We start from the raw sequence: 22,851 nt of genomic DNA, 5'->3' as shown, positions 1-22,851 counted from the left end.
TTCACTTTTGTCAATAGTTAAACCTTTAGTCTGAAGGTATTCTTGTGCATCTTTGAGTTCATCCAGTACATCTGATTAAAAAGATAAAATCACAGACAGTGGGCAATAACTCTTGTGCTTTGTCTTTGTACTCTTTAGTATGATTCTCCTGAGCTTCAACAGTTGTTGGTTGTTTCTTTTAATTCATAGAAACAGTGTGGGGGGGGGGTGTCTCCAGTTTTCTTTTGTAGTGGCTTCCCTCCCTGTCAATTTGTTTATAGCTAAGATCAGCTGCCAATTTTTGCCATTTTTCAAATTTTGTTAAGCATTCTCAAATTTCTTGTACACCATTGATTAGGACTAACTAGACAAAAGTTCTTTGCATCAAAGCAATACATGTTGGTGGTACATAGCTAAAAGTATGGTTTGACATATTGCAGGGGATATAAAGTATATTGTGATGGTCATGACATTTAGTCGGAATCTTATATATGAGGGTATCTAGCCACTATCAAGTCTTTAAAATCCCCACCCTGAAGAATGTGGTCTGCATCTCTTGCCCTTCTAACAACGCCACTGCTAGGTATCCTTTTTGTTAGGAATAAAGTCCAAGTTTTAGGTGAACTTCACTTGCTGTGTAGTTCAAAGCTTTCATTTCAAGTCCATTGCAAGCTCTCTAACATTTCAATACAACAACATTGTAAATGAATGTTGAATGGTGTAAGGTTGCAGAATGTGAATGTCGTGTAATGCTGGGTTCTTGCTTCCTGAAGTACTCTTGACACTTGACAAGACAAATACTATAAACTGACCTAAGTCCGTTTCAGCAGACAAACATGAAGTTTTATTTACAACACAATAATAATAATACTCCGTGTTAGTGCTACAAGTCAAGAAATAATAAACAATCCTATCCGCATAACAGCGGTATCAAATGTATCCAATATATGTTAGTTACAAATCACATCCGCATCTCAGCGGGTAACACTGTGCAGAAATATAGATCAACTAATACATGTCTCAAAAGACCACTGGTGACAACTGCCCACAAGTTACTTTATAACTGAAATTACTACCGACTTTTCTAAGTCGCTACTGTCCATCCCAGAGCAAAATATACTTGACCACTCGGTCCAAAGAATACCACTTGACTTAACTAACTTGACTTCACTTGTCTGCTTGACTTGAATGACTGAACTCAAAGTCACTTTATTCATTCTACTTCCTGTTTTCTACATCAAGAATTCCACGTGTCTTTTAACTCTTAACATGACGTGAACTTTAGATCATGCAATGTCAACTGAGACTGTGACAAACATATACCATAGTGTACATTGTAACCAGAGATAAACTTCAATAGAAAAACATATACCATAGTGTACAGTGTAACCAGAGATAAGCTTCAATAGAACTACATAGGCCATAGTGTACATTGTAGCCAGAGATAAATTTCAATGGAACTGAATGAAATTTTTGACTGTATATCTATACTTCTATATGGTACAAATATGATGGGAGTGCATAAACAGGTGTACAATTGTGTGTAAAGATTGTTTACTTCATGTTTCATGTTTCTTAAACTTTTGTGTTGTTCAAATGTGAATTTCTTTTGGTCACTGTAGAACAGTAGTTTAGTTTTTAATTCATCATTCAAGTGTAATTTATCAAAACAGAAATGGAATATAAGAAAAATGTTAGTCAATTTATATAATTTGTAATCTTATTTATGGTTTATGCCATTTAAGTTAATTATATCTTGTTCTTTACATGGTTTTATCTTTAAGTTGTAGATATGAAATTATATAAATAAAATTATAGTTAAGTTTCTCTGAATAAAATTAAATTATTTAAATCATTTTTCACTTTAAAATAGGATTTCAAAACAAAATCCATTTATTATATGCTTAATTAGATTCATGCAAAAGAAAATATTGATGACATCAAAACTCAACTGGAAGCAAAATATCGTAAGGAGCTGAACAGAAAACTAAGTGATGTCAACAAATTTTTAGAATCTCAGTCCCAGCTACGTGAAAGACTTGATACTTCTAGAGCAGATCTAGAGACAAACTTAGTGTTTGATAAAAGAAAACTGGAGGTTAGATATTATGTTGACTGTCTTTAGAAAACTTGAGGTTAGAAATACTAATTGTCATTAGTCACCTGGTAACCTTATTGTTAAGCAAATGAACTAACAGTTTTATAAATTAGGATAGACTTGCATGGAATTGATAGTTCAGCAATAAGAGATTGATGGATACTAGATATAAATAATATAATGTTCTTGATATAAATAATATAATGTTCTTGAATAAATTTTTGTACATGTTAGTAATGAAAAATTGAATGATACACATCAACACATTGAGAAAAATATGCAATGTGTATTTATACAGGAAGAAATGAATAATTTGCGCATTAAATATGAACAAGCTGTTGCTCAGAGGGAGACGAAGGAAATGGAAGCCAAACGTTTCAGAGAACTTTATGAATCAGAGATGAAGTGGAGAATTCGTGTTAGTGATCAGCTTCAACTGGCCACTGAGAAAAGTTTTAGTTTACAATCCAAACTCACGTAAGTTCCACATTTCTTTCCTTGTTTGATGGCGACTTCCAGTTTAAAATAGATTCCAAGAGTGTTATAGACAACTTGATACTAAAATTAGTCTGATTTACTACTAATAACAATAATGAAATTGATAAAAACATGTTGACTAAACATAGTTTAAAAAAAAGAATTATATAACTATTTTCTTTTTTTTTAAAACCTTTTTTCCATTGCTTTACAAAAATTGCAATTTTAATTCAATTAATCTGTTAGATATTCTCATTTGTTACATTAGCTTTATGTACACATAGATCTATATGAAAACATTCAGTCAATACTTAGCATTACCTATTTCTATATTTTCTGTACAGCAATGAGCGCCATCATCGCAACAGACTTACAGGAAGTATAGGAAATTTGAATAGTTCTGTTTTAAGCAACAATGGTTTTGAATTCAGCAGAGTGAATGGATTTCATGATGATGAACTGTCTAGTAAAATCCAAGCTGAGCTGGATCGCAGTATTGCTAAACATTTAGAAGCAGGTAAGTTTTTGTGAGTAGTACAATGCAAAGTTAGTGATCCATAGATACTTTTAATCTAGATTTATTACATTTTGGCTACTTAAATGTTTGGAGAGTAAAAGATGATTTTTGAGTCTTAATAAAAGGATGATTACTTTTAATGTTTTAATAAGGCTTGTCTTCGAGTCTGAAGATTAATGAGGAATGCAGTATTTCCCGTGGCTACACAGCCCCAGCTGTGATCTACATATTTTGCTACATCCAGGGCAAGCATAACTGTTGTCCATTGGTGGTCGATTAAGATTTTATTTTTGCCATCTGCATTTGTCCTCGGAAGCGGATTTTCTTTTGGTCTTAAATGTATTTCCTGCGGCCTTTGTGAGTGACCTCCAGCTGTCTCGTTCTGAGGCTGCATGCAACGAGGTGCTCTCTTCTATGTCAGCTAAGGCAAGTTGGTGCCTAAGCTGGTCTTTAAAGCATTTCTGTGGGGCACCTCTGTTATGTGAACCACCTTTTAGCTCACCAAAAAAGACTGCTTTTGGCATACGTTTGTCCCCCATACTGGATACGTGCCCTGCCCAGCGTATACTGTCCGCACGGGCGTTTGGAAAGACATCTTAGTAGCTTTCTGTATAATACCCATCTCTCAGAGCCATATAGAAGGGTTGAGTGAACCACCGCCTGGTAGACATTGATTTTTGTAGGCAGGCAGAGCAATTTGTTGCTCCAAACTCTCGCCTGAAGGCGTCCAAAAGCACTACTAGCCCTGGCCAGATGGTTATCAACTTCCCTTGAAAGTGAGGCGTCATTTGCTATTATACTTCCTAGATATGTGAAGTGGTCTACCACGTTAAGGGGCTGTCCATTTACGGTGATGTTTGGGGCTAAGTAGGTTTTATTAGGTGACTTCTGGAACATGATTCTGTTTTCCCGAGGTTTATAAGACTAAGACTGCTTTATTGATCCTTATGGAAATTTGTTGTGATTGCAAGGACTATTTTCTCATAAAAAGACAAGACAACAGAAACATACACATAAATACAACAGACACAACATAAAGAGTTCATTCAGCGACTACACACAAGCATCTTGGTCCTATTCACGTTTCCTGATCAACGAGTGGCGTTGATATAGTCTGACCGAGTGAGGTACGAACGAGTTTTTGTATCGCTCTGTTCTTTTTTTGATTGATAGTAGTCGCCCACTTCGCGACGACCTGACATAGTTCTGATGGAGCGGGTGGCCGTTGTCTTCCAAGATTTTTTTGATTTTCCTTGGACACTTTTGTTCAAAAAGTTCCTTTAAATGTGGTAATGTTGATTAATTTTTTATGATGGTTTCTAGACTGCGCAACAGGTTAGATGAAGCGTTGCCTTGCCAACAAGTTATTCCGTATGTTAGCAGATTTTTGTATAGTCGCGCCGTAAAAAGTATTTAGGATCTTCTTATTTAGTTTAAAGCTATTGAGTTTGTATAAAAAAAAAGTCGCTGGGCTGTTTTCTTTGTCAGAGTTCCAAGATGGTCTTCCCATGAGAGATTGTTATTAATGATAACGCCTAGATATTTATATGCCTTTACTTGTTCTATAGATGTAGTGTTTATTTGCAGTTCATGTATAGTTTGTTTTTTCTTTCTGAAATCTATAATAAGTTCTTTAGTTTTTGTGACATTCAGTTCTAGAAAGTTGTCAGTGCACCAGTTTGTAAACTCTTCTATCGAGCTTCGATACTGAGTTTCGTCTTCTGAAATAAGATCGACTATGGCAGTATCATCAGCGAATGGAGTTTAACTGAGTCATAGATGCTTCTTATGTCATTAGTGTAAAGAGTGTACAGTACAGGAGAAAGTACACAACCTTGTGGAGCACCCGTACATAGTACTCGAGTTGAAGATTTGGTGTTGTTGACTTTAACTTACTGGGGCCATTGGGTTAAAAAGTTTAGAACCCAAGCTTGTAAGTAAGGGCTTACATTTAAGTTACTCAGTTTGTTTATCATTAGATGTGGCTGTATGGTATTGAAAGCCGAGGAGAAATCTACAAAGAGCACTCGTGCATATGTTTTGGGTGTATCTAGATGCTTATAAAGCTGGTCCATAAGCAATAGACCCTAGCTGCTTTATATGCTAATTGGTGAGGGTCTAGGCTGTTACTGACTTTTGCTACAAGTTTTTAAGCACATATTTTTCAAAACATTTCATAACAATAGATGTTAGTGCTACTGGGCGGAAATCATTTAAGCTATCTATTTTTTGGCTTCTTTGGTACTGGTACGATCTCTGAAGTTTTCCAGATGTTTGGAATTACGCACGTTCGCAACGAGTGGTTAAAGATGTGAGAGAAGATAATAGAGATTTGTTCCGCACATAGCTTGATCAGCTTGCCACTAATTTTATCTGGTCCAGAAGCTTTTGTTACGTTTATTCTTTTAAATAACAAGGTCACCTCATCTTCCGTTACAAAATTGACGTAAGGTTCTTGTTTTTCTTTGGTCAGAGTGTTGAAAATTTCTTTTTGTAGGTCAACAAAATCTTCTTTATCTAAACGAGAATAAAAATAATTTCGTTCGTTGGCGAGTTTCTCCTCATCATCCACTGAAAGTCGTTCTCGTCTTGAGGCGCAGCCTGTTATTTTCTTTAATCCTTCCCAGCATACTTTTGAGTTATTATTTCCAAAGAAATTCTCAAGTTTTTCTTTGTATGTTTTTTTTCCTTCAATTATTGCTTTTTTTAGTGAATTTTTAGCATTTGTAAACCCTTCATTGCTTGCCTTATACTTTATTTTCTTTTCAATAATAAGATGTTTGATTTTTTTGGTCATCCAGGGCTTATTGTTTCCATAGACTTGTATTGTTTTTGTTGGAATAGTTGACTCCTCGCAGAATAATAAATACGAGTTCACAGTTTCTGTTAGTTCGTTTATGTCTGGACAGTTCTCAATGAAGATTTCCCAGTTTGAGAAAAGTTTTCTCAATGAATCCTCGTAGTTTTTCTACAGCCTCTTCAGACCACATATTGACCGTTTTTATTACTCTCTTTGTAGTTTTAAGAGTAGATTTGTAATTAGGTATAAGATGGATTAGGGTATGGTTAGTTTCTCCAAGTGGGAACAAACTTTTACATTTGTAAGCCTGCTTAATGTTTACGTAGCATTTGTTGAGCGTTCTACCCTGCCTTGTGGGGGAGGGAGACATACTGGCAATAGTTTGGCAGTGTGTTGTCAATATTTAGGTTGTTGAAATCTCCATTTACGATACAAACAGAGTCTGGGTGTTTTGATTCTACATTGTGAAGCACATCAAAAATTATTTCCGACGCAGTCACTGTGTCAGCCGTCGGTGGTATGTACACAACAATAACACACACCAGTGTGAATTCTCTAGGCAAGTAGTAAGGCCTAAGTGTGACACACATAAGTTCAATGTTAGGGTCACAAATTTATTCCTGATGTTCACATTCTTGGCGCTGCAGTATTCCTTGTTTATATAGAGATTGCGAATTTTCCTCTTTTTGACTTCCCACTAGATAGACCGAAAGAGGCGGCAGCGTATGCAAATTCATTGACCGCGATCTGGAGATCATGTTCATTGTGTGCTAGTAGGGCGCTATCATTGGCAGTGACTTCTCAAGAGCATGCTCAGACTTTGGCCTTACCATTAACACAAAAAAGACTGAAGTCTTATATTTGCCCGATCCAGGGAAAGCATACTCGGATCCAAGCATCAAGATAAATGGACATGATATACATGCAGTGGACAGATTCACCTATCTTGGCAGCACACTCTCCAGAAACAGAAAGATCGATAATGAAATTGACCTGCTATCACCAAGGCCAGTGCATCCTATGGCAAACTGTCTTAAAATGTCTGGAACAGACGAGGTATCACCACAAACACAAAGCTAGGGAACTATCAAGCTGTCATCCTCCCTACATTGCTCTATGCCTCAGAAACGTGGACATTATGCAGAATGCATCCAAAAAAAAAATCCATATGACATGTCTAATAAAAATATTGAATGTCAAATGGCAAGAAAAAATACCAAATTCTGTAGTCCTTCAAAAAGCGGGCCTGCAAAGTATCCACACAATCCTGATACAGTCCTAGCTGCGATGTGCAGGACACATATGCAAAATGGAAGACCGCCGCATCCATAAAACAATGGCCAATTAAGGAACGGAAAGCGCTCACAAGGCAAAGAAAACGCTTAAGGGACACCCTCAAAGCTTTTCTGAAAGCGTTCAGCATAAATCCAGCCACCTGGGAGACAGAAGCACATGACAGAGCATCATGGCGTCGCGCTGTGAGAACTGGCGCACAAAATGCTGAGGAAAAGAGAACAAAGCTGGCAGAAGAAAAGCCAGGTCACTTCATCCCCGTCATTTCATCCCCGGTCATTTCATCCCCAATTAAATATTTTATATATAAATATGATTGTGTAGAATGCTTTTTGACATTTCATGACTTGTTACTAATGCGTTTATAGTGTTTCCTCTTCCACTTTGTTTTCTTAATGAGAAATCTTATATTATATGGTAAATCTGGATGTGTACTTAGCTATAGCGCTTCTATTGGATGTGGGGGTTGTAATATCATAATATTATCCGGATCGAAGGCCAAGGTTTGGCGGAAGTAGTAAAAAATCATTTGAGAGATAGAAGTGCGATTAGAATAATTATGATCATGCCGCTGATAACTTATCATCAAAGGCCAAGGTGTAGTGCAAGTAGTGGAAATCTTTTGAGAGATAGAAGTGCGATTAGAATAATTATGATCATGCCGCTGATAACTTATCATCAAAGACCAAGGTGTAGTGCAAGTAGTGGAAATCTTTTGAGAGATAGAAGTGCGATTTCAATAATTATGATCATGCCGCTGATAACTTATCATCAAAGGCCAAGGTGTGGTGAAAGTACGACCATGTTTCACTTTATTTTATTTTTCAATCGCTCTTTTTTTTTTTTTTGAAAATGGGCGGTCATTTTTAGCCTTGAAATAAGGTTTTATTTTTTCTAATAAAGGCGGAGTTCACCCATCCTCGTGATATCATGTCGCCTGTATAAGTTTTGCTTTAATTCCTTTTAAACATTAACGTGTTACAATTTTGTCATTTAAATAAAAAATGAATATATTAAATATTGCTCATTTCATGATTTTTAAAATTACAATTACAGATAAAAATGATCAGACGATGAAAATATCAGGGGATGAAATGACCGGGGATGAAGTGACCAGGGGATGAAATGACCGGGGATGAAGTGACCGGGGGATGAAGTGACTGGGGGATGAAGTGACCAGGGGATGAAATGACCGGGGATTAAGTGACCGGGGATGAAATGACCAGGGATGAAGTGACCAGGGATGAAGTGACCGGGGATGAAGTGACCGGGGATGAAATGACCGGGAACCAAACAGGCATATGATAAAGTATGGCGGTCTGGTTTGCTTCATAAGGTAAGAGCCGTGGGGGAGCAGGGACGGATATATTACTGGATTAGAGACTTCCTACAAGAGCGTACAATAAGAACCAGGATGTGCGGAGAAGTCTCAGGGGAAATGAACCTCGAGCACGGTCTCCCCCAGGGTTCCGTCCTGTCATGCGTCCTTTTCACGGCCTTCATAAATGACCTACCGGCTCAGCTAAATTGCCAAAAGCTGCTATGTGCTGATGATATTGTCATTTGGAAACCCAGAAGGAGCGCAACCTAAATACAAAAGTGTTGCAAGAAGTTCTCCATACGCTCTGCTCATACACACAAAAATGGAGGCTAGAAATAAACACCTCCAAGACTGTCTATTCTCTGTTCACGCTCGGGACTGACATTCTCGGGCAACCTTTTCAGCTCTCGCTCAACGGAGTGGCTCTCAGCATGGAAAAGCTACCCAAGTACCTTTGTGTAACTTTAGATCGCAAACTAAAAATGTGTGAGCACATCCAGGATGTTGTAAGAAAGGCCTCAGGGAAACTTTGAATTGTGCGGAAGCTGGCATTCACGAAGTGGGGAGCCCGAGCAGACATGCTCCGATCCCTGTATTTAGGACCGATCACAGATAGACTACAGCCTACCTGTGCAAATTTATGGCTCTATGACAGCTCTTGAACAACTTGATAAAATACAGTCCCAAGCACTAAGATTTGTCTATGGAACCTTTAGGACAAGCCCAGTAAATGCCGCTGAAATAATGGTTAATGTAGGTACACTAAACCTTAAGAGGGAAAGGTCAATACTGACTTGCTTTGAGCGATAGAAAAGGCTGGATGAATATCTCCCAGCTAGAAAACTAGTGGATGGTTGGAGATGCAGCAGACTATTAAGATGCAGTCTTTTATGCACCATGCCACTAGACTATCTGACCGACAAAACATTCAACGCTTTCATCCCCTTCACCATTGGTGTCGCCCAATGACTCCAGACATACGCTTGAAACTAGTAGACCATAATGCCACTAAGTCGTTCATCTAACGACCTTCAAATTCTAGCACTGGAGACCATAAATGCCTTCAAGCCCAGTGCCATTTTTGCATATACTGATGGGTCGGCGTGGTGAAGGCTGTCCAAGCCTGAGCAAGCTTGACAGGCCATTGTCCTGTTGGCTCATATTTCTCACAGCTATGGCCAAAATTTGATTCACGTTGTGCCCTTGGGGATAAGAAGGGGAAACCATGTGTCATATTCTGTTGGACTGCCCCAGACTTGCTGTTGGACTGCCCCAGACTTGCTGTTGGACTGCCCCAGACTTGCTGTTGGACTGCCCCAGACTTGCTCCATCTCGACAGGTCTGGGATACCAAAAATTCTCGATCTGTATTGTGACATGTTTGCAGCAGGGTTTCTGTCCAGGGATTTTGCAAGAGAAGATTTGAGCCTCTCAGGCCCTCATTCAAATGGAGTTTGATAATGATGATGTGGCAGATGATGAAAAGGCCATCTGTTTCTCAGGCCCATGGTGTCATGTGGTTAGAGTTTTAATGTTTGAATCTAGGTGCAATTAGTGAAGTAAAATGTATTTGTAATCTAGTCTCAGAAAAACTGGTCATTCATATTCTACTTTCATTGTCTCTAGCCTTTTGTTTGGGAGATGAAGCCATTTATTCCACCACTTTCTTTATTTGAAGGTGTTTAAAAGTGCTTCTAGCCTTAGACATATTTCTCTCAAAAGAGATACATCATTACATAATGTGTTTCCTAGATATGTTAAGTGATCTAAAGCCTTAATTCACAGTGATCAGTGAGGCCAAGTAGATTTTATTGAGATTTCTGAAACATGATTTTTTTTTTCTGAGGTTGATTGTTAAAACCTAGCAAGTGACATCAAATGCAAATTGGTTGGCAGTGAGTCAAAGCTCAGGTTCAGTATGAGCAAGTAGTACACAATTGTTGGCATAGAGAAGCTTTGTGACCACCATTGATCCATCTGCCAACAAAAATCAGCAGTTCTCTCAACAGTACCCTTCTGTATAGATCTTAGACATGGCTACTATACAGAAAGAAGCAACTAAGACTTTTTGATGCTTTCACCATAGATGCCTGTACATGGGCACAAGGCAAGATCTGCAAATAGCAATGATCAGGAAAAACGTCAGTAGGGACAGTGTAGTACAAAAAAAAAAAGTTTCCCTTTTAGACCATGTGATCTATGGGGCAGATGATGTAAAGGTTATCTGTTTCTCTGGCCCATGGTTAATGATGGTGTCTTGTGGTTAGCACAACGACCAACCACCTTTACTTTCCCCAACTAATGTCAGGTACCCATTAGAGCTGGGTGGACTCAGAGGCGTAAGTAAGATCCCAGTCTTCATCAGGATTTGAATCCAGGACCCCTGGTTTGAAAGCCAAGCGCTTTAACCACTCAGCCAGCATGCCTCCATGGACAGTGTAGAGGGACTGCAGCTACACTGCACAGGGCACATTTCCTGTACAGAGTACAACTGTATGCCAAAGGCACTCTTATTTGATGAGCTAAAAGGTAGTCGGCATAAGAGAGCACTTTAAAGAGAAGCTCAGGCACAAACTTGCTTGCTTTAGCTGACAGAAGAGAGCACCTAGTAGAGGGATTCCAAACAAGATAGCTGGAGATTTCTTACATAGGTCGCAGAATACATATTTGAAACCAAATGGAAATCTACTGTTTAGGACAGACAGAGAGGCAAAAAGAGAACTTAAACCTAACACTGGCTGTCTTTACTGGATGTGGCAAAACAATATGTAGATCACATCTAAGTCTCCAAAGCCTCATGAAAATAATGCACTCCTCCTTAATCTTTGGACTTTAAGATAAGCTGTATTAGGGTTAAGACCTTTTGTTAGTGCTGATTCATTATCTTATTGTTGAAGGCAATGCCCAAAGCTCCTGTCAAATAACCTATTCTGGCTTGATGGTTACCTAGACTAGCCAGGAAAGAGTGTAAGAGTGTGTTCAAATGAAAGAATTGTGTGTTTTCTTGATTATCGTATTTTCTTATTTTATTTGCTATATTTTAATTATCAATTTTTTTTTTTATTTATTAACATTCTAGTAAATTTTTTTTTTAAAATTCAGTTTTCTTTAATGCTGAAATTGAGTTTTGTTTTCAGCTCCACATGACTACAAGAAAGCTTTCGTCAGACCAACCAGTGAAACTGACAGATTTACTTCCTCACTCACTCAGTCCAGCAGTGATTACTTTGAGATCTTAAAGAGGAAATATTGTGTTTGATAGAAACACAATACACAATATATTTTTTTAGCTGTCAAACTTAGTGTATAAATTGACTTGACTAGATAGTATCACATGACTAGTTTACATCACTTGACATATACACAGAGAAGAACAATAAATTGAATGTAAACTGATTGGTCAGTTTGCATGTGAAGCTGTACAGCAAGTCGCTACACAATTATAAATAGTATAATGTCATACCTAACACATTTTTTTATTTTCTTTTTTCGATTAAAAAATGTGTTGGTTTGGAAACGTGAGATGTGCATAATTATCTCCCTATCAATTTCCAATCTGGGTTTTTAATCACTAGACAATTGATTGCTTGTTCAAAACGTTGCACCAGTATGTTAGTTCAGTCTGTAGACATGAAATAGTCTAGTAAGTGGTACTTAATAGAGTGCTCATTGAACACCAGTATGTTAGTTCAGTCTGTAGAAATGAAATAGTCAGTGGTACTTAATAGAGTGCTCATTGAACAGCAGTATGTTAGTTCAGTCTGTAGAAATGAAATAGTCTAGTAAGTGGTACTTAATAGAGTGCTCATTGAACAGCAGTATGTTAGTTCAGTCTGTAGACATGAAATAGTGTAGTAAGTGGTACTTAATAGAGTGCTCATTGAACAGCAGTATGTTAGTTCAGTCTGTAGACATGAAATAGTGTAGTAAGTGGTACTTAATAGAGTGCTCATTGAACACCAGTATGTTAGTTCAGTCTGTAGACATGAAATAGTGTAGTAAGTGGTACTTAATAGAGTGCTCATTGAACACCAGTATGTTAGTTCAGTCTGTAGACATGAAATAGTGTAGTAAGTGGTACTTAATAGAGTGCTCATTGAACAGCAGTATGTTAGTTCAGTCTGTAGACATGAAATAGTCTAGTAAGTGGTACTTAATAGAGTGCTCATTGAACAGCAGTATGTTAGTTCAGTCTGTAGAAATGAAATAGTGTAGTAAGTGGTACTTAATAGAGTGCTCATTGAACACCAGTATGTTAGTTCAGTCTGTAGACATGAAATAGTCTAGTAAGTGGTACTTAATAGAGTGCTCATTGAACAGCACAATATCTACCTCTTGGTGGGAAGATAGAAACATACAAGCCCAATATAAAAAAAATATCAAATCACAAAGAATTTTGAATTTCTTTTTTAGATTTATAAAAATTTAAATGTCTAGTAGAATAAATGTTGTTAATTACTTAACTTCAGAACAGTTATTCCTCCATGACAGCCCTTTGAACAGCTTATAGAATACTTCTGTTTCTAAATATCTCAATAGAACACATGTGTGACATTTCTCTCTTCTTGTTATGCATTGCTTCTCTACCTGAGCAGAATTGTGTTTTTTCCAGTTTTGGATAGCACACTGTTTTTTAAATGGTGTGTAACTTTGAGTTGTAACATTTGATTCTTGAGGCTTACCATAATAAGGCTTTGTCTTAAGTGGGGTAAGAATGAATGCAGTTAATGGTGAATTGATTGGTGATAAATATCCCACATTAAAATGTGTGGAAACTTATTTTGTGCAACAATATCATCGTATGTACAAATATTTTCCTAAAATTTTTTTATAGAATATCAAAAGAACAAAGAAACAAGTATATTCTGAAATAGAATTAATAGCTAATCTGTGTCAATATTATTAATAATTTTTTTTACAATCACTATAAGTTGACATTGATAAGTGTCAATCTTAAGTTTTGTTTTTACCGTCCATTGCATATATCAATATAGATATATATATGTGTGTTGTTGTTTTTACTTTAACATAATATACAGTTTATTATTAAGCCTTCCATATCAAAGTTAATTGTTTTTTTATTTAACTATACATGGTTAATAAATACACAAAGATCTGATATATGATACCTGTACTTCACATGTTATTTTTCTGGTTCTTACTTATGTACTAATCCGTCCATAATTATTTTTGTGTAGCTTATACAAATTTGACGTTGATATTTCAAAAGGTTCTATCTATATTAAGAAACTTGAATATTTGGTATTATAGTACATTATTCTGTTGCTAGACAACATGCAATCAAGAAAAGATTGAACTAGATAAATGAGTGGTTATTGCCATCCCCTTCTATTGGATTCACATATTTAGGAAATGATGCATTGCAAGCTAACTCACAGAAATACATGGATATTTATTCTAATATGTAAAAGAAAGGGGCAATTGAAATAAGAATTTAAGGCCCAGGTTTGAGGGACACAATATTTATGACCACTGCAAAAATCTGAGAAATATTCCTCAAAGTTTTATTGAGCTGAGTGAAATGGTGTTAATTTCTATAAATAATTATTTATAGACAACCTTACAATTTTAGTTATTAACTAATAAAATTCTACTTATTCTATTACTTCTAATCATTCTGAAATAAAAATTGTCTTATTGATTTTAATGCTCCTTTACATTTCTTTTTTTTTTAGTTAATACTAATGTACTGATAACAAGCACAAGTCTGACAATGTATTAAACGTTATAATATACAGCATTTTTATTTTTTTTAGCCTTGTTGATTAATTGTTAATGTTACTTTTTATTAAAAAATCATAAAAATAATTAAAATAATAATAACATTTAAAGAAAATGAAATCAGCTAAGATGTGTGAGGTAACTCTTATACCATTCTTATCAAACTACTCCTAATTTTTATCATATGAAACAGCTAACCACTAGCCAGACTGAATTTTATTTTCAGCACTTTAATTTTATTATCCATCTTTTTCTTACAAACTAATTCTCTGTCTAGCAAGATTTGTACTAAGAATTAATTTGAGGAAATATTTTCCATCTCATATTTTTCTTTAAAAATTATTCTTTTAGAAACTTTGATTACTAAATGACTGTACGAATTTTGGCTTCTAGTAGTATTGTAATTAGCTGTACTGTAATTATAGATACTTGGATTATAAAATAAACTTCTCTAGTGATTAAATAATAGCTGACTTGTAAAGGTCCATTCCAATCATTAATACTGAGTAATTAGAAATCTAGACTTTCTGAGATTAGTACTGAAGAATGGAAATCTAGACTTTCAGACATTAGTACTGTGTGAATAGAAATCTTGAATTTTAGAAAGTAGTTGAACAGTTAATAACAGAGAAGTAAAAAGTGTATCTTTAGAGTTGAGACAATTTTCTATAGTTGCTTATAGTATGCTCATGTATGTAGCGTTCAGAGTGTCACCAAGTGTATTCAAGTCTTTGTAATATCACAATATCATATTAAAGACAAGTATTCTAACTTCAGTGTTCTATGTGTTGATTTACTTTCCATGTTATTAAAACAACAAAACACTTTTTTTTACATAAATATTAATTTATTGATGTCATTTTATTCTATAAAAATACAAGTATTGGGTCTATTATCACTCAGCCAGTGCTATCTCAAGTCTCTGCTGTTGACAGATAAGGCTAGAAGAAATGCTGATGCCTGTGGATGTTGTTCCATGAAATTAAATTAATAAACTTATTTCAATTATATTCCAATAACATGTACACACACAAGGAAATGGGTAACCTTAGTTTTGGGAACTTGATAAATATTAAGTCCATTAAAATATTAAATATATATATATAAATATATATTAAATAATATATTAAATAAAATATTAAATATATATGTAATTACACTTTCCCCTATTTCATGTCAGGAACCCAGTAGACTTGAGGTCATACTGAATATAATAAGGTTAAAATTCTTAATCTTTACCAGGATTCAAACTTGAGACCGTTGGCTCAGAAACCAAGTGATTTACCACTTAGCCACCAGGCCCATACTAATGATACATGAACATCAATGCATTTTGAGTAATATTACTAACTACAAGTGAATTTATTCAACAAGTGAGTAGGCAAAGTTCTGAAAAACAAAATTAGTAAAATAGTAAAATGGTTGACTGTCCTGGAAAAACAACTTACTTTTAAATTTGTGTATTTTAAACAAGGATGAAGTAATAAAGTTTTGCATTTCAATCTCAACTAGGAGAAATAGATCGACCTGTCTAAATAAAATAAAGTAGGTTCAAATCCTGCCCAATCCCACTTCCCGTCATCATGCGGGAGGTTTGGAATAGGAAGTAAATTATCTTCAACTCTGAAGGAACATTCGAAACGTGTAAAACATTTTACACAAACATTTTTTTTTTAAAGTTGGTCTTCATGCATTACCACTCTACTATCACCATAATCTATTGACCCATGGCAAAGAGGAAAGAGACCTTCAAGTAGAAACAGATAATGTAAATGTGAGTTGAACAAATAAGATATCAATACATTTTTTTTTATACCACTTTCAGATCTTTGTTCAATTTCAAATATTTCTTTTATAAAAATGAGGTTCATAAAACACTTGTTGACTAACTGAATGGTCATTGGTCATATAATAATACAAAAATACAAAGGATATCATATTGAAGAGTAACATTTACCATTCCTCAATCTCTCCCTTTTTTAAAATTAAGTTTGCATAACTTCAAAAAAAAAGTTTCTAAAGCTCAGTTATTATTAATGCTATGCTACATTTACATAATATTGACGATGGATCTATTCATATAAGGATTGGTTAAATTCATTTCTCAAATAAACATTTTTAAGGAAGATGTAATATTTTGGTTGTTGAATGTTTGTAGCTTCTCAAATTCCTGCTGAAAATATCAAACCCTGCCTTTTACATTCATTTCTTAACAAACAGAGGAGGGGGATTGATCTATAGGGTGCATTCTCTAATTTTGTGAAAAAACACAAACTCTCTTTGTAATCAGGTATGCCTTTCAAACAGATTTGTTCAAACAATTATTCTTAAGCATCATTTTTCCAGTATAATTCTATTTTATTATTCTTTTCTAGAATAATAATATTAACTAGGACAGAAAGATTTATCAGATGACTTTGTCTTAACAGTAATTATGACTTGGTCTTAACAACAGTAATAAAGAAAATTATGCCTTTGGTCTTAACAACAGTAATAATGAAAATTATGCCTATCTCTGCAAATATTTATTTTTTTAAAATACAGTCTTGCAATATAAAATATATTTTTAACAAACAAATCCTAATGAAGCTATGCGATTTTTGTTTATTCCTATAAATAGTAAGCAATGTTTATGCCAAAGTCCCATCAAGGCTGCTTTGAGAAATCAGGTAGAAATGTGAGGAAGAATATGAGGAAGGCAACTGGGGAAAGGACAAAATGCCAGAATTGATGCTATTTTTATGATGACTTCTTTGTTTGGGTCTTTAATTATATAGTTAAATTTTATGAATGATCTGGTCAAAGTAATTTCTAACACTACTATCATTTTATAATCATTTAAAAAAAATATTTTTTGTGTGTAAAATTGGGTATTGGAAAAAGTTGGGTACTTAAAATAATCTACACCTAAACAATAGAGCTTGATTAAAATACTTGTCAAAGAAAGTATCTTTAATGTGTAGTTTTACATGCCTTGTTTTATGTCTCTTCATTTTATAGCCTGCATTAGGTTTGATCCCAACTCTCGTATATTTTTTTTTACAAAATATTACACTGAGATTCAAAGCCTAATAATAACACTTTCATTTAAAAGGAGAACTGAAAAATACAAAAGATATAAAAAGGTAAAATGTATTTCTGGCCCAATTTTTTTTTTCATCAAAGAGAAGATGAGCATTTAGCAATACTGACCATTCAAGATAAATTTGACAACTAACCTGGAGGACTCTGAAGGCACATTTCTTCTGAGTGGCTGTAGTGCTATAAAGTGTTAATGCTGCCCAGATTTTTTCAGCCTCACTGTAAAACACAACAAATTTATTTAAAAACTAATGTTTAATTTTTTGTTCTATTTGGGAAAAAAAAATCAAACCAAAAAAGCATTGAACACATGGTAGACAATTCTTACATGCTTGGAACTCTCAAGATTGCCAGACCTTCATCCCAGAGCTTCAGAATATCAACTGGTGTACTTGCTCCTATCTGTAATTGGAGCCAATAGAGTTAATTGAAGCTGAATTATTTAAGAGAGTTAATTTTTTTTTTAAATGTTAAAGAGAGTTAATATAAAATGTTCTAGTTAATTGAAGTTTTTAAAGACATCATTGCTTACTTCACCAAGTGTTTCTTTGATTGCTTGCATTACAAGAAATTTAAATTGTACTGGAGTTAATTCATTCACATCTTCTTCACCATTTTCAAAAGTTCTTAAAAAAAAAATACATTAAATTTAAACTGTAACTTTTAAAGAATTTCTATTAAGGTGTGACAAGGAGTACATATAGTGATAGTCTTTCAATACTACATGTATGTAATGCACCCGTTTTGAGGTTGTATTCAATCTCCAGGGCTTCAACTTTTATTTCCAACTTAGTTGTTTGAGTTCCCAAGCATTTAGAGATGTTGTGATAGTAATGTTTTATTTTATTTCTTTCATTGACCCACTCGCTACCTCAAGGAAGAAACTCTTAAGTAAAGCAATTAACTAACTGACTTAATAAACTACAAGCCTTTATATAGTTACTAAGTCTGCATGTTTCTATCAAATTACTCATTCAAATATAAACAACTATTCCCTGTACCAAAGTATGCTATCAACAATCAGTCCAGCCAGTCATTCTATTCTGTCATGACCCTACAGGTAACTTAAGTCCGACAGTATACACACACCTGTATGTCTGTCAACAATACTGTTACAGTGACCAAAGATCCCACTAAACTGATCTTTACGTTAAGGACTACTAAGACCATAGAGCACACTGCAAGTTTTTTGAGACTATAGAATAAAAATATTGACAAAATTGTGAAACATTTGTAATAAAATCTAATCAGTAAGTGATTAAAGAAGTCAGAGGGAAGAAGAGAAAGACAAAAAAATGTCAATGTTGACTCACAATTGTATCTTCAAGTAAACAAATGGGTGATGTTTATCAGAAATCAATAGACTGGATTTGACTTCTTCTTGAACTTCCATTCTGGAATAAAAAGATACTCCTAATTAGCCAATTAACAATATGTTTGTTCAACTTTTCCAGAAGCAAGGATTTAAACAGAGAGCTAATTATTTCCTTCAAGCCTGCATTCTGTTCTAGCAGCCACTATCTGGACGCTGATGTGAGAAACTTTCCATTAGCACAAAGTATTAGTTCCTGACATTAGATTACTGAACATTTGATTGTTGGTATTATTTTTGTTCTAATAGCCTTGCAACAACATATTCTGCCATATTACATATATTACAGAGTCAAGGAGTTTCCCCAACAGTTTTTCTTGTAAATCTTTATGCTTTACCATAAGTATAACAATGCAACAAAAATAAATTAAAAAATGAAAAGAAACCTTAGAATTGTATGTTTTATCTGACATAGGTATATGAATCATCAAATACAGCAATCACTTGTATATAATCTTATCCTGAACTCAGAAGTGTCACCCTATTCAACTTCAACTTATTTTATAATCACATTCAGGCAATAGATAAAGGACATTAGACCCAGCAATGACTTAGAGATCTTAGATAAATGACATTAGACCCAGCAATGACGTAACTTATGAATATAGCTAACTGTGCTACACTCGCTACATCAGTTGACTCATCGAGAGCCAATAAAAATTAATTCAAAATCAGCTATTTTGTTCTTTAATTGTTTACGCAAGTTGACTGACAGGTCATTTATTTTATCTGCCAGTATTTTCCTAGTTTATGTTGTTTCTTGGAATGCTTTCACCTTTTCTGGACAAATTACTTTGGCAGCTTTAATGACACACTCCTTAATAAAATCAGATTCATTAAATGATTTGTGACAAATGTAAGTCTAACTCTAACATATTAGCTTATTTATAATGTGATTATTAACAATTAATAATAGCCTTTAGAATTAAAAAGTTAACAAATCAACACTTAACTTAAAAGATAACTTGAAAGATAATTCGAGCTTAATAAATAAACAAAATTTTCAATATATTATTAGCTTTAAAAAATCTGATCATTAAAGAATAGTTAATAAGTTCAATGAAGTTGATTGTTACTTTTTTCAGTAAATATTTTACCTGAAAAGTAGTGGTGACTGTTAGACGCTTAATAATTTAACATTGTTGCTGTCATAGAACCAGACATTCTGATAGATGGCCAGAAATTAGCAAATGTCAAAAGTTTGTCTTCTGGGAAGCACCGGAAGCACCATATCAGCAAATCAACCTAGATGATGCGGTAGACTTCCGTGTTGCTAGTGCCAGTGCTGCTTTTGGTAGACTACAAGGACAAGTGTGGCAACGGAAAGGACTCAGCATATCCACAAAACTGAAAGTCTACAGTACTGTAGTTCTTCCGTCACTCCTATATTATGCATCAGAGTCCTGGACCTTATATTCCTGCCACACCAAAAAGTTAAACTCCTTCCACCTACGCTGTCTAAGGAGTATCCATAGGGTGCGTTGGTCTGAACACATACCACACAGAAATCTTAAAGCTGTCCAACATGAACAATATCGCCTTCCCAAACGACTTCTGTAAGGGGAGTTGTGTGCAGGAAAGCGCTCCCAGGGAGGTCAATACAAGCGCTATATAGACACTCTGAAGAGCTCCTTCAAGGAATGCAAAATCGACATTCATGACTGGGAAGCACTAGCTCTTGATCATTCCTCATGGCGAGAAGCTGTGAGTCTCGGAAGAAGCAGGCCTGTCTGCAACTGACCAAACCCTCCCATGCCATGCATGCGGCTGGCTTTTTAAAGCGAGGATTGGACTTTACAGTCATCTTCAAGGCCTTAGGAAATGAGAAATGTGCTCATCTTTGAACATGAAGGAGGAGCTATATACTGTGTGTCAAGATAGTCTGCTCTATCTATATATAAAAGTATAAGATCTAAGTTGACTAAGTATTGCTATGTCATGTGTTACTATTTTAATTTTAATAAAATTTATGCATAGTGCTGCATAACAGGGCATTGCTACAAGATTTAACTAGATCTTGAATCTAAGGTATTAGTTTAGAAATCAGAATATTTTAAAATCTTATCTTATCTTATATAATACAGACGTTACTTCAAAAAAGAAGATGATTACGTCCTATGCGTCATGCATATTAACCAATGACTTAAATTCTGCCAAGTCACTGGTTTTCCTGGCTAGCTCAGGCAACCCATTCCATGCTCTAATAGCACTAGGGAACAAAAAGTATTTGTACAAATTTGTCCTAGCATATGGGACGAGGAATGTGCCTTTATCTTTGCGTCTTTCAGAGTATTTTATTAAATTTTGTTTTTGTATTTGAAGATTATGGTTCAGTGTTTTATGTATGATTGCTACTTTACTTTTGAGCCTTCTGTCCTGAAGGCTTTCTAAATTTAGTGATTTTACTAAAGGTGTTACTCTAGTCAAATGTGAATATTCGTTTGTTATGAATCGCACTGCTCTATTTTGTGTCTGTTCCAGTTTCTTAATGTTTTCTTGAGTTGAGAAGTCCCAAACGGAGGATGCATATTCTATTATTGGCCTAACCAAGGTTAAATAACATTTTAGTTTTATTTTCTTATATGATTTATAGAAATTTCTTTTAATAAATCCTAATGCTTTGTTTGATTTTTTTGTAGTTTCATCAATATGTGGATTCCATGACAGTTTTTCATTTATTATAACACCTAGGTATTTTGCATTTTTAGTCTCTGTTACTGGTTTGCCATGAATAAGATAAGTGGAATTAATTTGTTTTAGTTTTTTTGTTACTCTTACAACTGACATTTTTCTGGGTGGAAAGACATGCACCAATTTGATTCCCATTTCTGTAATTCATCTAATTCTCTTTGTAAAATATCTACAGGTGTCTTGTGTTGTTTTTATTGTTCTATATTATATATTATGCAATCGTCTGCAAATAATCTGACTTTTGTTCCTGAAGTAATGCTATTTGGTAAATTATTTATGTAAATTAAAAATAGTAGTGGACCCAAGACTGTTCCTTGAGGTACACCTGAGTTTACTGTTATCTGTGTTAATTTAGAGCCATTTATTATTACAGTTTGTTCTCTCCCTATCAGAAAATCTGTAATCCACTGATGCAGTGGACCATTAATGCCGAAATATTTTAATTTTTTAAGCAAACTATGGTGGTGAACTTTGTCAAAGTCAAAAGCCTTAGGAAAAATCTAGTAAGATAGCATCTATTTGTTCACTATTATCTAAACCTTTTGAAAAATCATCAATTACTCCTATTAGTTGTGTTTCACATGATCTATATTTCCTAAAGCCATGTTGGTATGGTGTGAGGACATACTTAGATCTATATAATAAAGTCTTCTTTACTTACTACAGAAGGCCAGTTTGAGTTTCTACTAGACTACGTCTTTCGTCTACAGACTGTCTACTCAGTGATGACTCAGTCTAATCTAGTCTAGTCTTTCCTTTAGCTCTAGACTAGTACCTAAGTAACTACTACTACTCAGTACTAGACTTAACTAGACTAGTAGATCTACTACTAGGTAACTTAAACTAGATCTAGTAGGGTAATTTCCGCTTTTAGCTGGCGTATTTACGTCTCTAGGCAGCAAACTAGTTACTAGATAGAAAATTCAAAGATCTCTATAGTAGTCAGTATTAACTATTTAGTAGTTTAAGTAGTCTAGTCTTTTTATATGTCAGGTCTTTAATGTAGATCTAGATCTAGGTCTATTTTGATATTGATATATTTAGATTCTCTAGTAGATCTAGATCTAATTTTAAATAAAATTATATTCATAATAATCAATATTGTATTATTTGTATTTTGTTAATTTTTATTTTGATGTAGATCTAGCTCTTTTACACAGAAAATCAGATGGATCTAGATCTATCTGATTCACACCTATACTGCCCATACACTGGCCGAAGGAAGTAACTTCATGTAACTTGAAAACATGTATGTAGACTATATCTATTGAATTCTATTTAATTCGGATTTCCGAATTATGAAAAATTGCATGATCTTCATTCTTAGAGATTAAACAAAACTACACTGCCTCCTTATTTACAATATATATAGGTGGGTGGCTGAAATAGATATGAATACGTAACTTTTATACTGCTCATAAATGCTGTATAATAAAGTACACAAAATTGCTAGTCACAAATTTTCGTTTCATAAAACTCTT

At 34.6% G+C, this 22,851-nt stretch overlaps 2 protein-coding genes across 14 annotated transcripts in view; one reads left to right on the top strand and one right to left on the bottom strand.

Moving 5' to 3' along the window:
- The window catches only part of LOC106064033 (trichohyalin-like), a 58,764-nt gene extending 43,762 nt beyond the window's left edge, over positions 1-15,002 (top strand). For all 6 annotated transcript variants that reach the window (XM_056026416.1, XM_056026415.1, XM_056026420.1 and 3 more), the window contains 4 exons: positions 1,892-2,077; positions 2,376-2,554; positions 2,899-3,071; positions 11,622-15,002. In XM_056026416.1, coding sequence (XP_055882391.1) covers positions 1,892-2,077; positions 2,376-2,554; positions 2,899-3,071; positions 11,622-11,743 — 660 coding nt within the window. In that variant the 3' untranslated portion in view covers positions 11,744-15,002. The remainder of the gene's footprint in view (positions 1-1,891; positions 2,078-2,375; positions 2,555-2,898; positions 3,072-11,621) is intronic.
- A 30-nt stretch (positions 15,003-15,032) lies between these two features.
- LOC106078250 (ribonuclease P protein subunit p14-like) lies at positions 15,033-22,716 on the bottom strand. 8 transcript variants are annotated; one of them, XR_008777490.1, is made up of 9 exons: positions 22,032-22,520; positions 19,777-20,566; positions 19,066-19,496; positions 18,621-18,701; positions 18,397-18,502; positions 17,840-17,933; positions 17,636-17,709; positions 17,445-17,526; positions 15,033-15,186 (listed from the first exon to the last, which is right to left on the bottom strand). XR_008777490.1 is itself a non-coding variant. In XM_056026440.1 (7 exons), the coding sequence occupies exons 3-7, from the start codon at positions 18,698-18,700 to the stop codon at positions 15,136-15,138; spliced, it is 381 nt and encodes a 126-aa protein (XP_055882415.1). In that variant the 5' UTR covers position 18,701; positions 19,777-20,492; positions 22,032-22,557; the 3' UTR covers positions 15,033-15,135. The 8 variants fall into 8 exon arrangements, 5 of the variants coding, with proteins under 5 accessions (XP_055882415.1, XP_055882414.1, XP_013094533.1 ...); XR_008777489.1 differs by lacking the exon at positions 19,066-19,496; XR_008777488.1 differs by lacking the exons at positions 18,397-18,502; positions 19,066-19,496; positions 22,032-22,520 and adding an exon at positions 20,771-22,018.
- Between the last annotated feature and the right edge of the window lie 135 nt (positions 22,717-22,851).

Source organism: Biomphalaria glabrata, chromosome 4, assembly GCF_947242115.1.
Source record: "Biomphalaria glabrata chromosome 4, xgBioGlab47.1, whole genome shotgun sequence".
Classification (NCBI taxonomy): Eukaryota; Metazoa; Mollusca; class Gastropoda; family Planorbidae; genus Biomphalaria; species Biomphalaria glabrata.
Note: the sequence above shows the minus strand (reverse complement) of the source record. Positions and strands in the feature narration are given on the sequence as shown.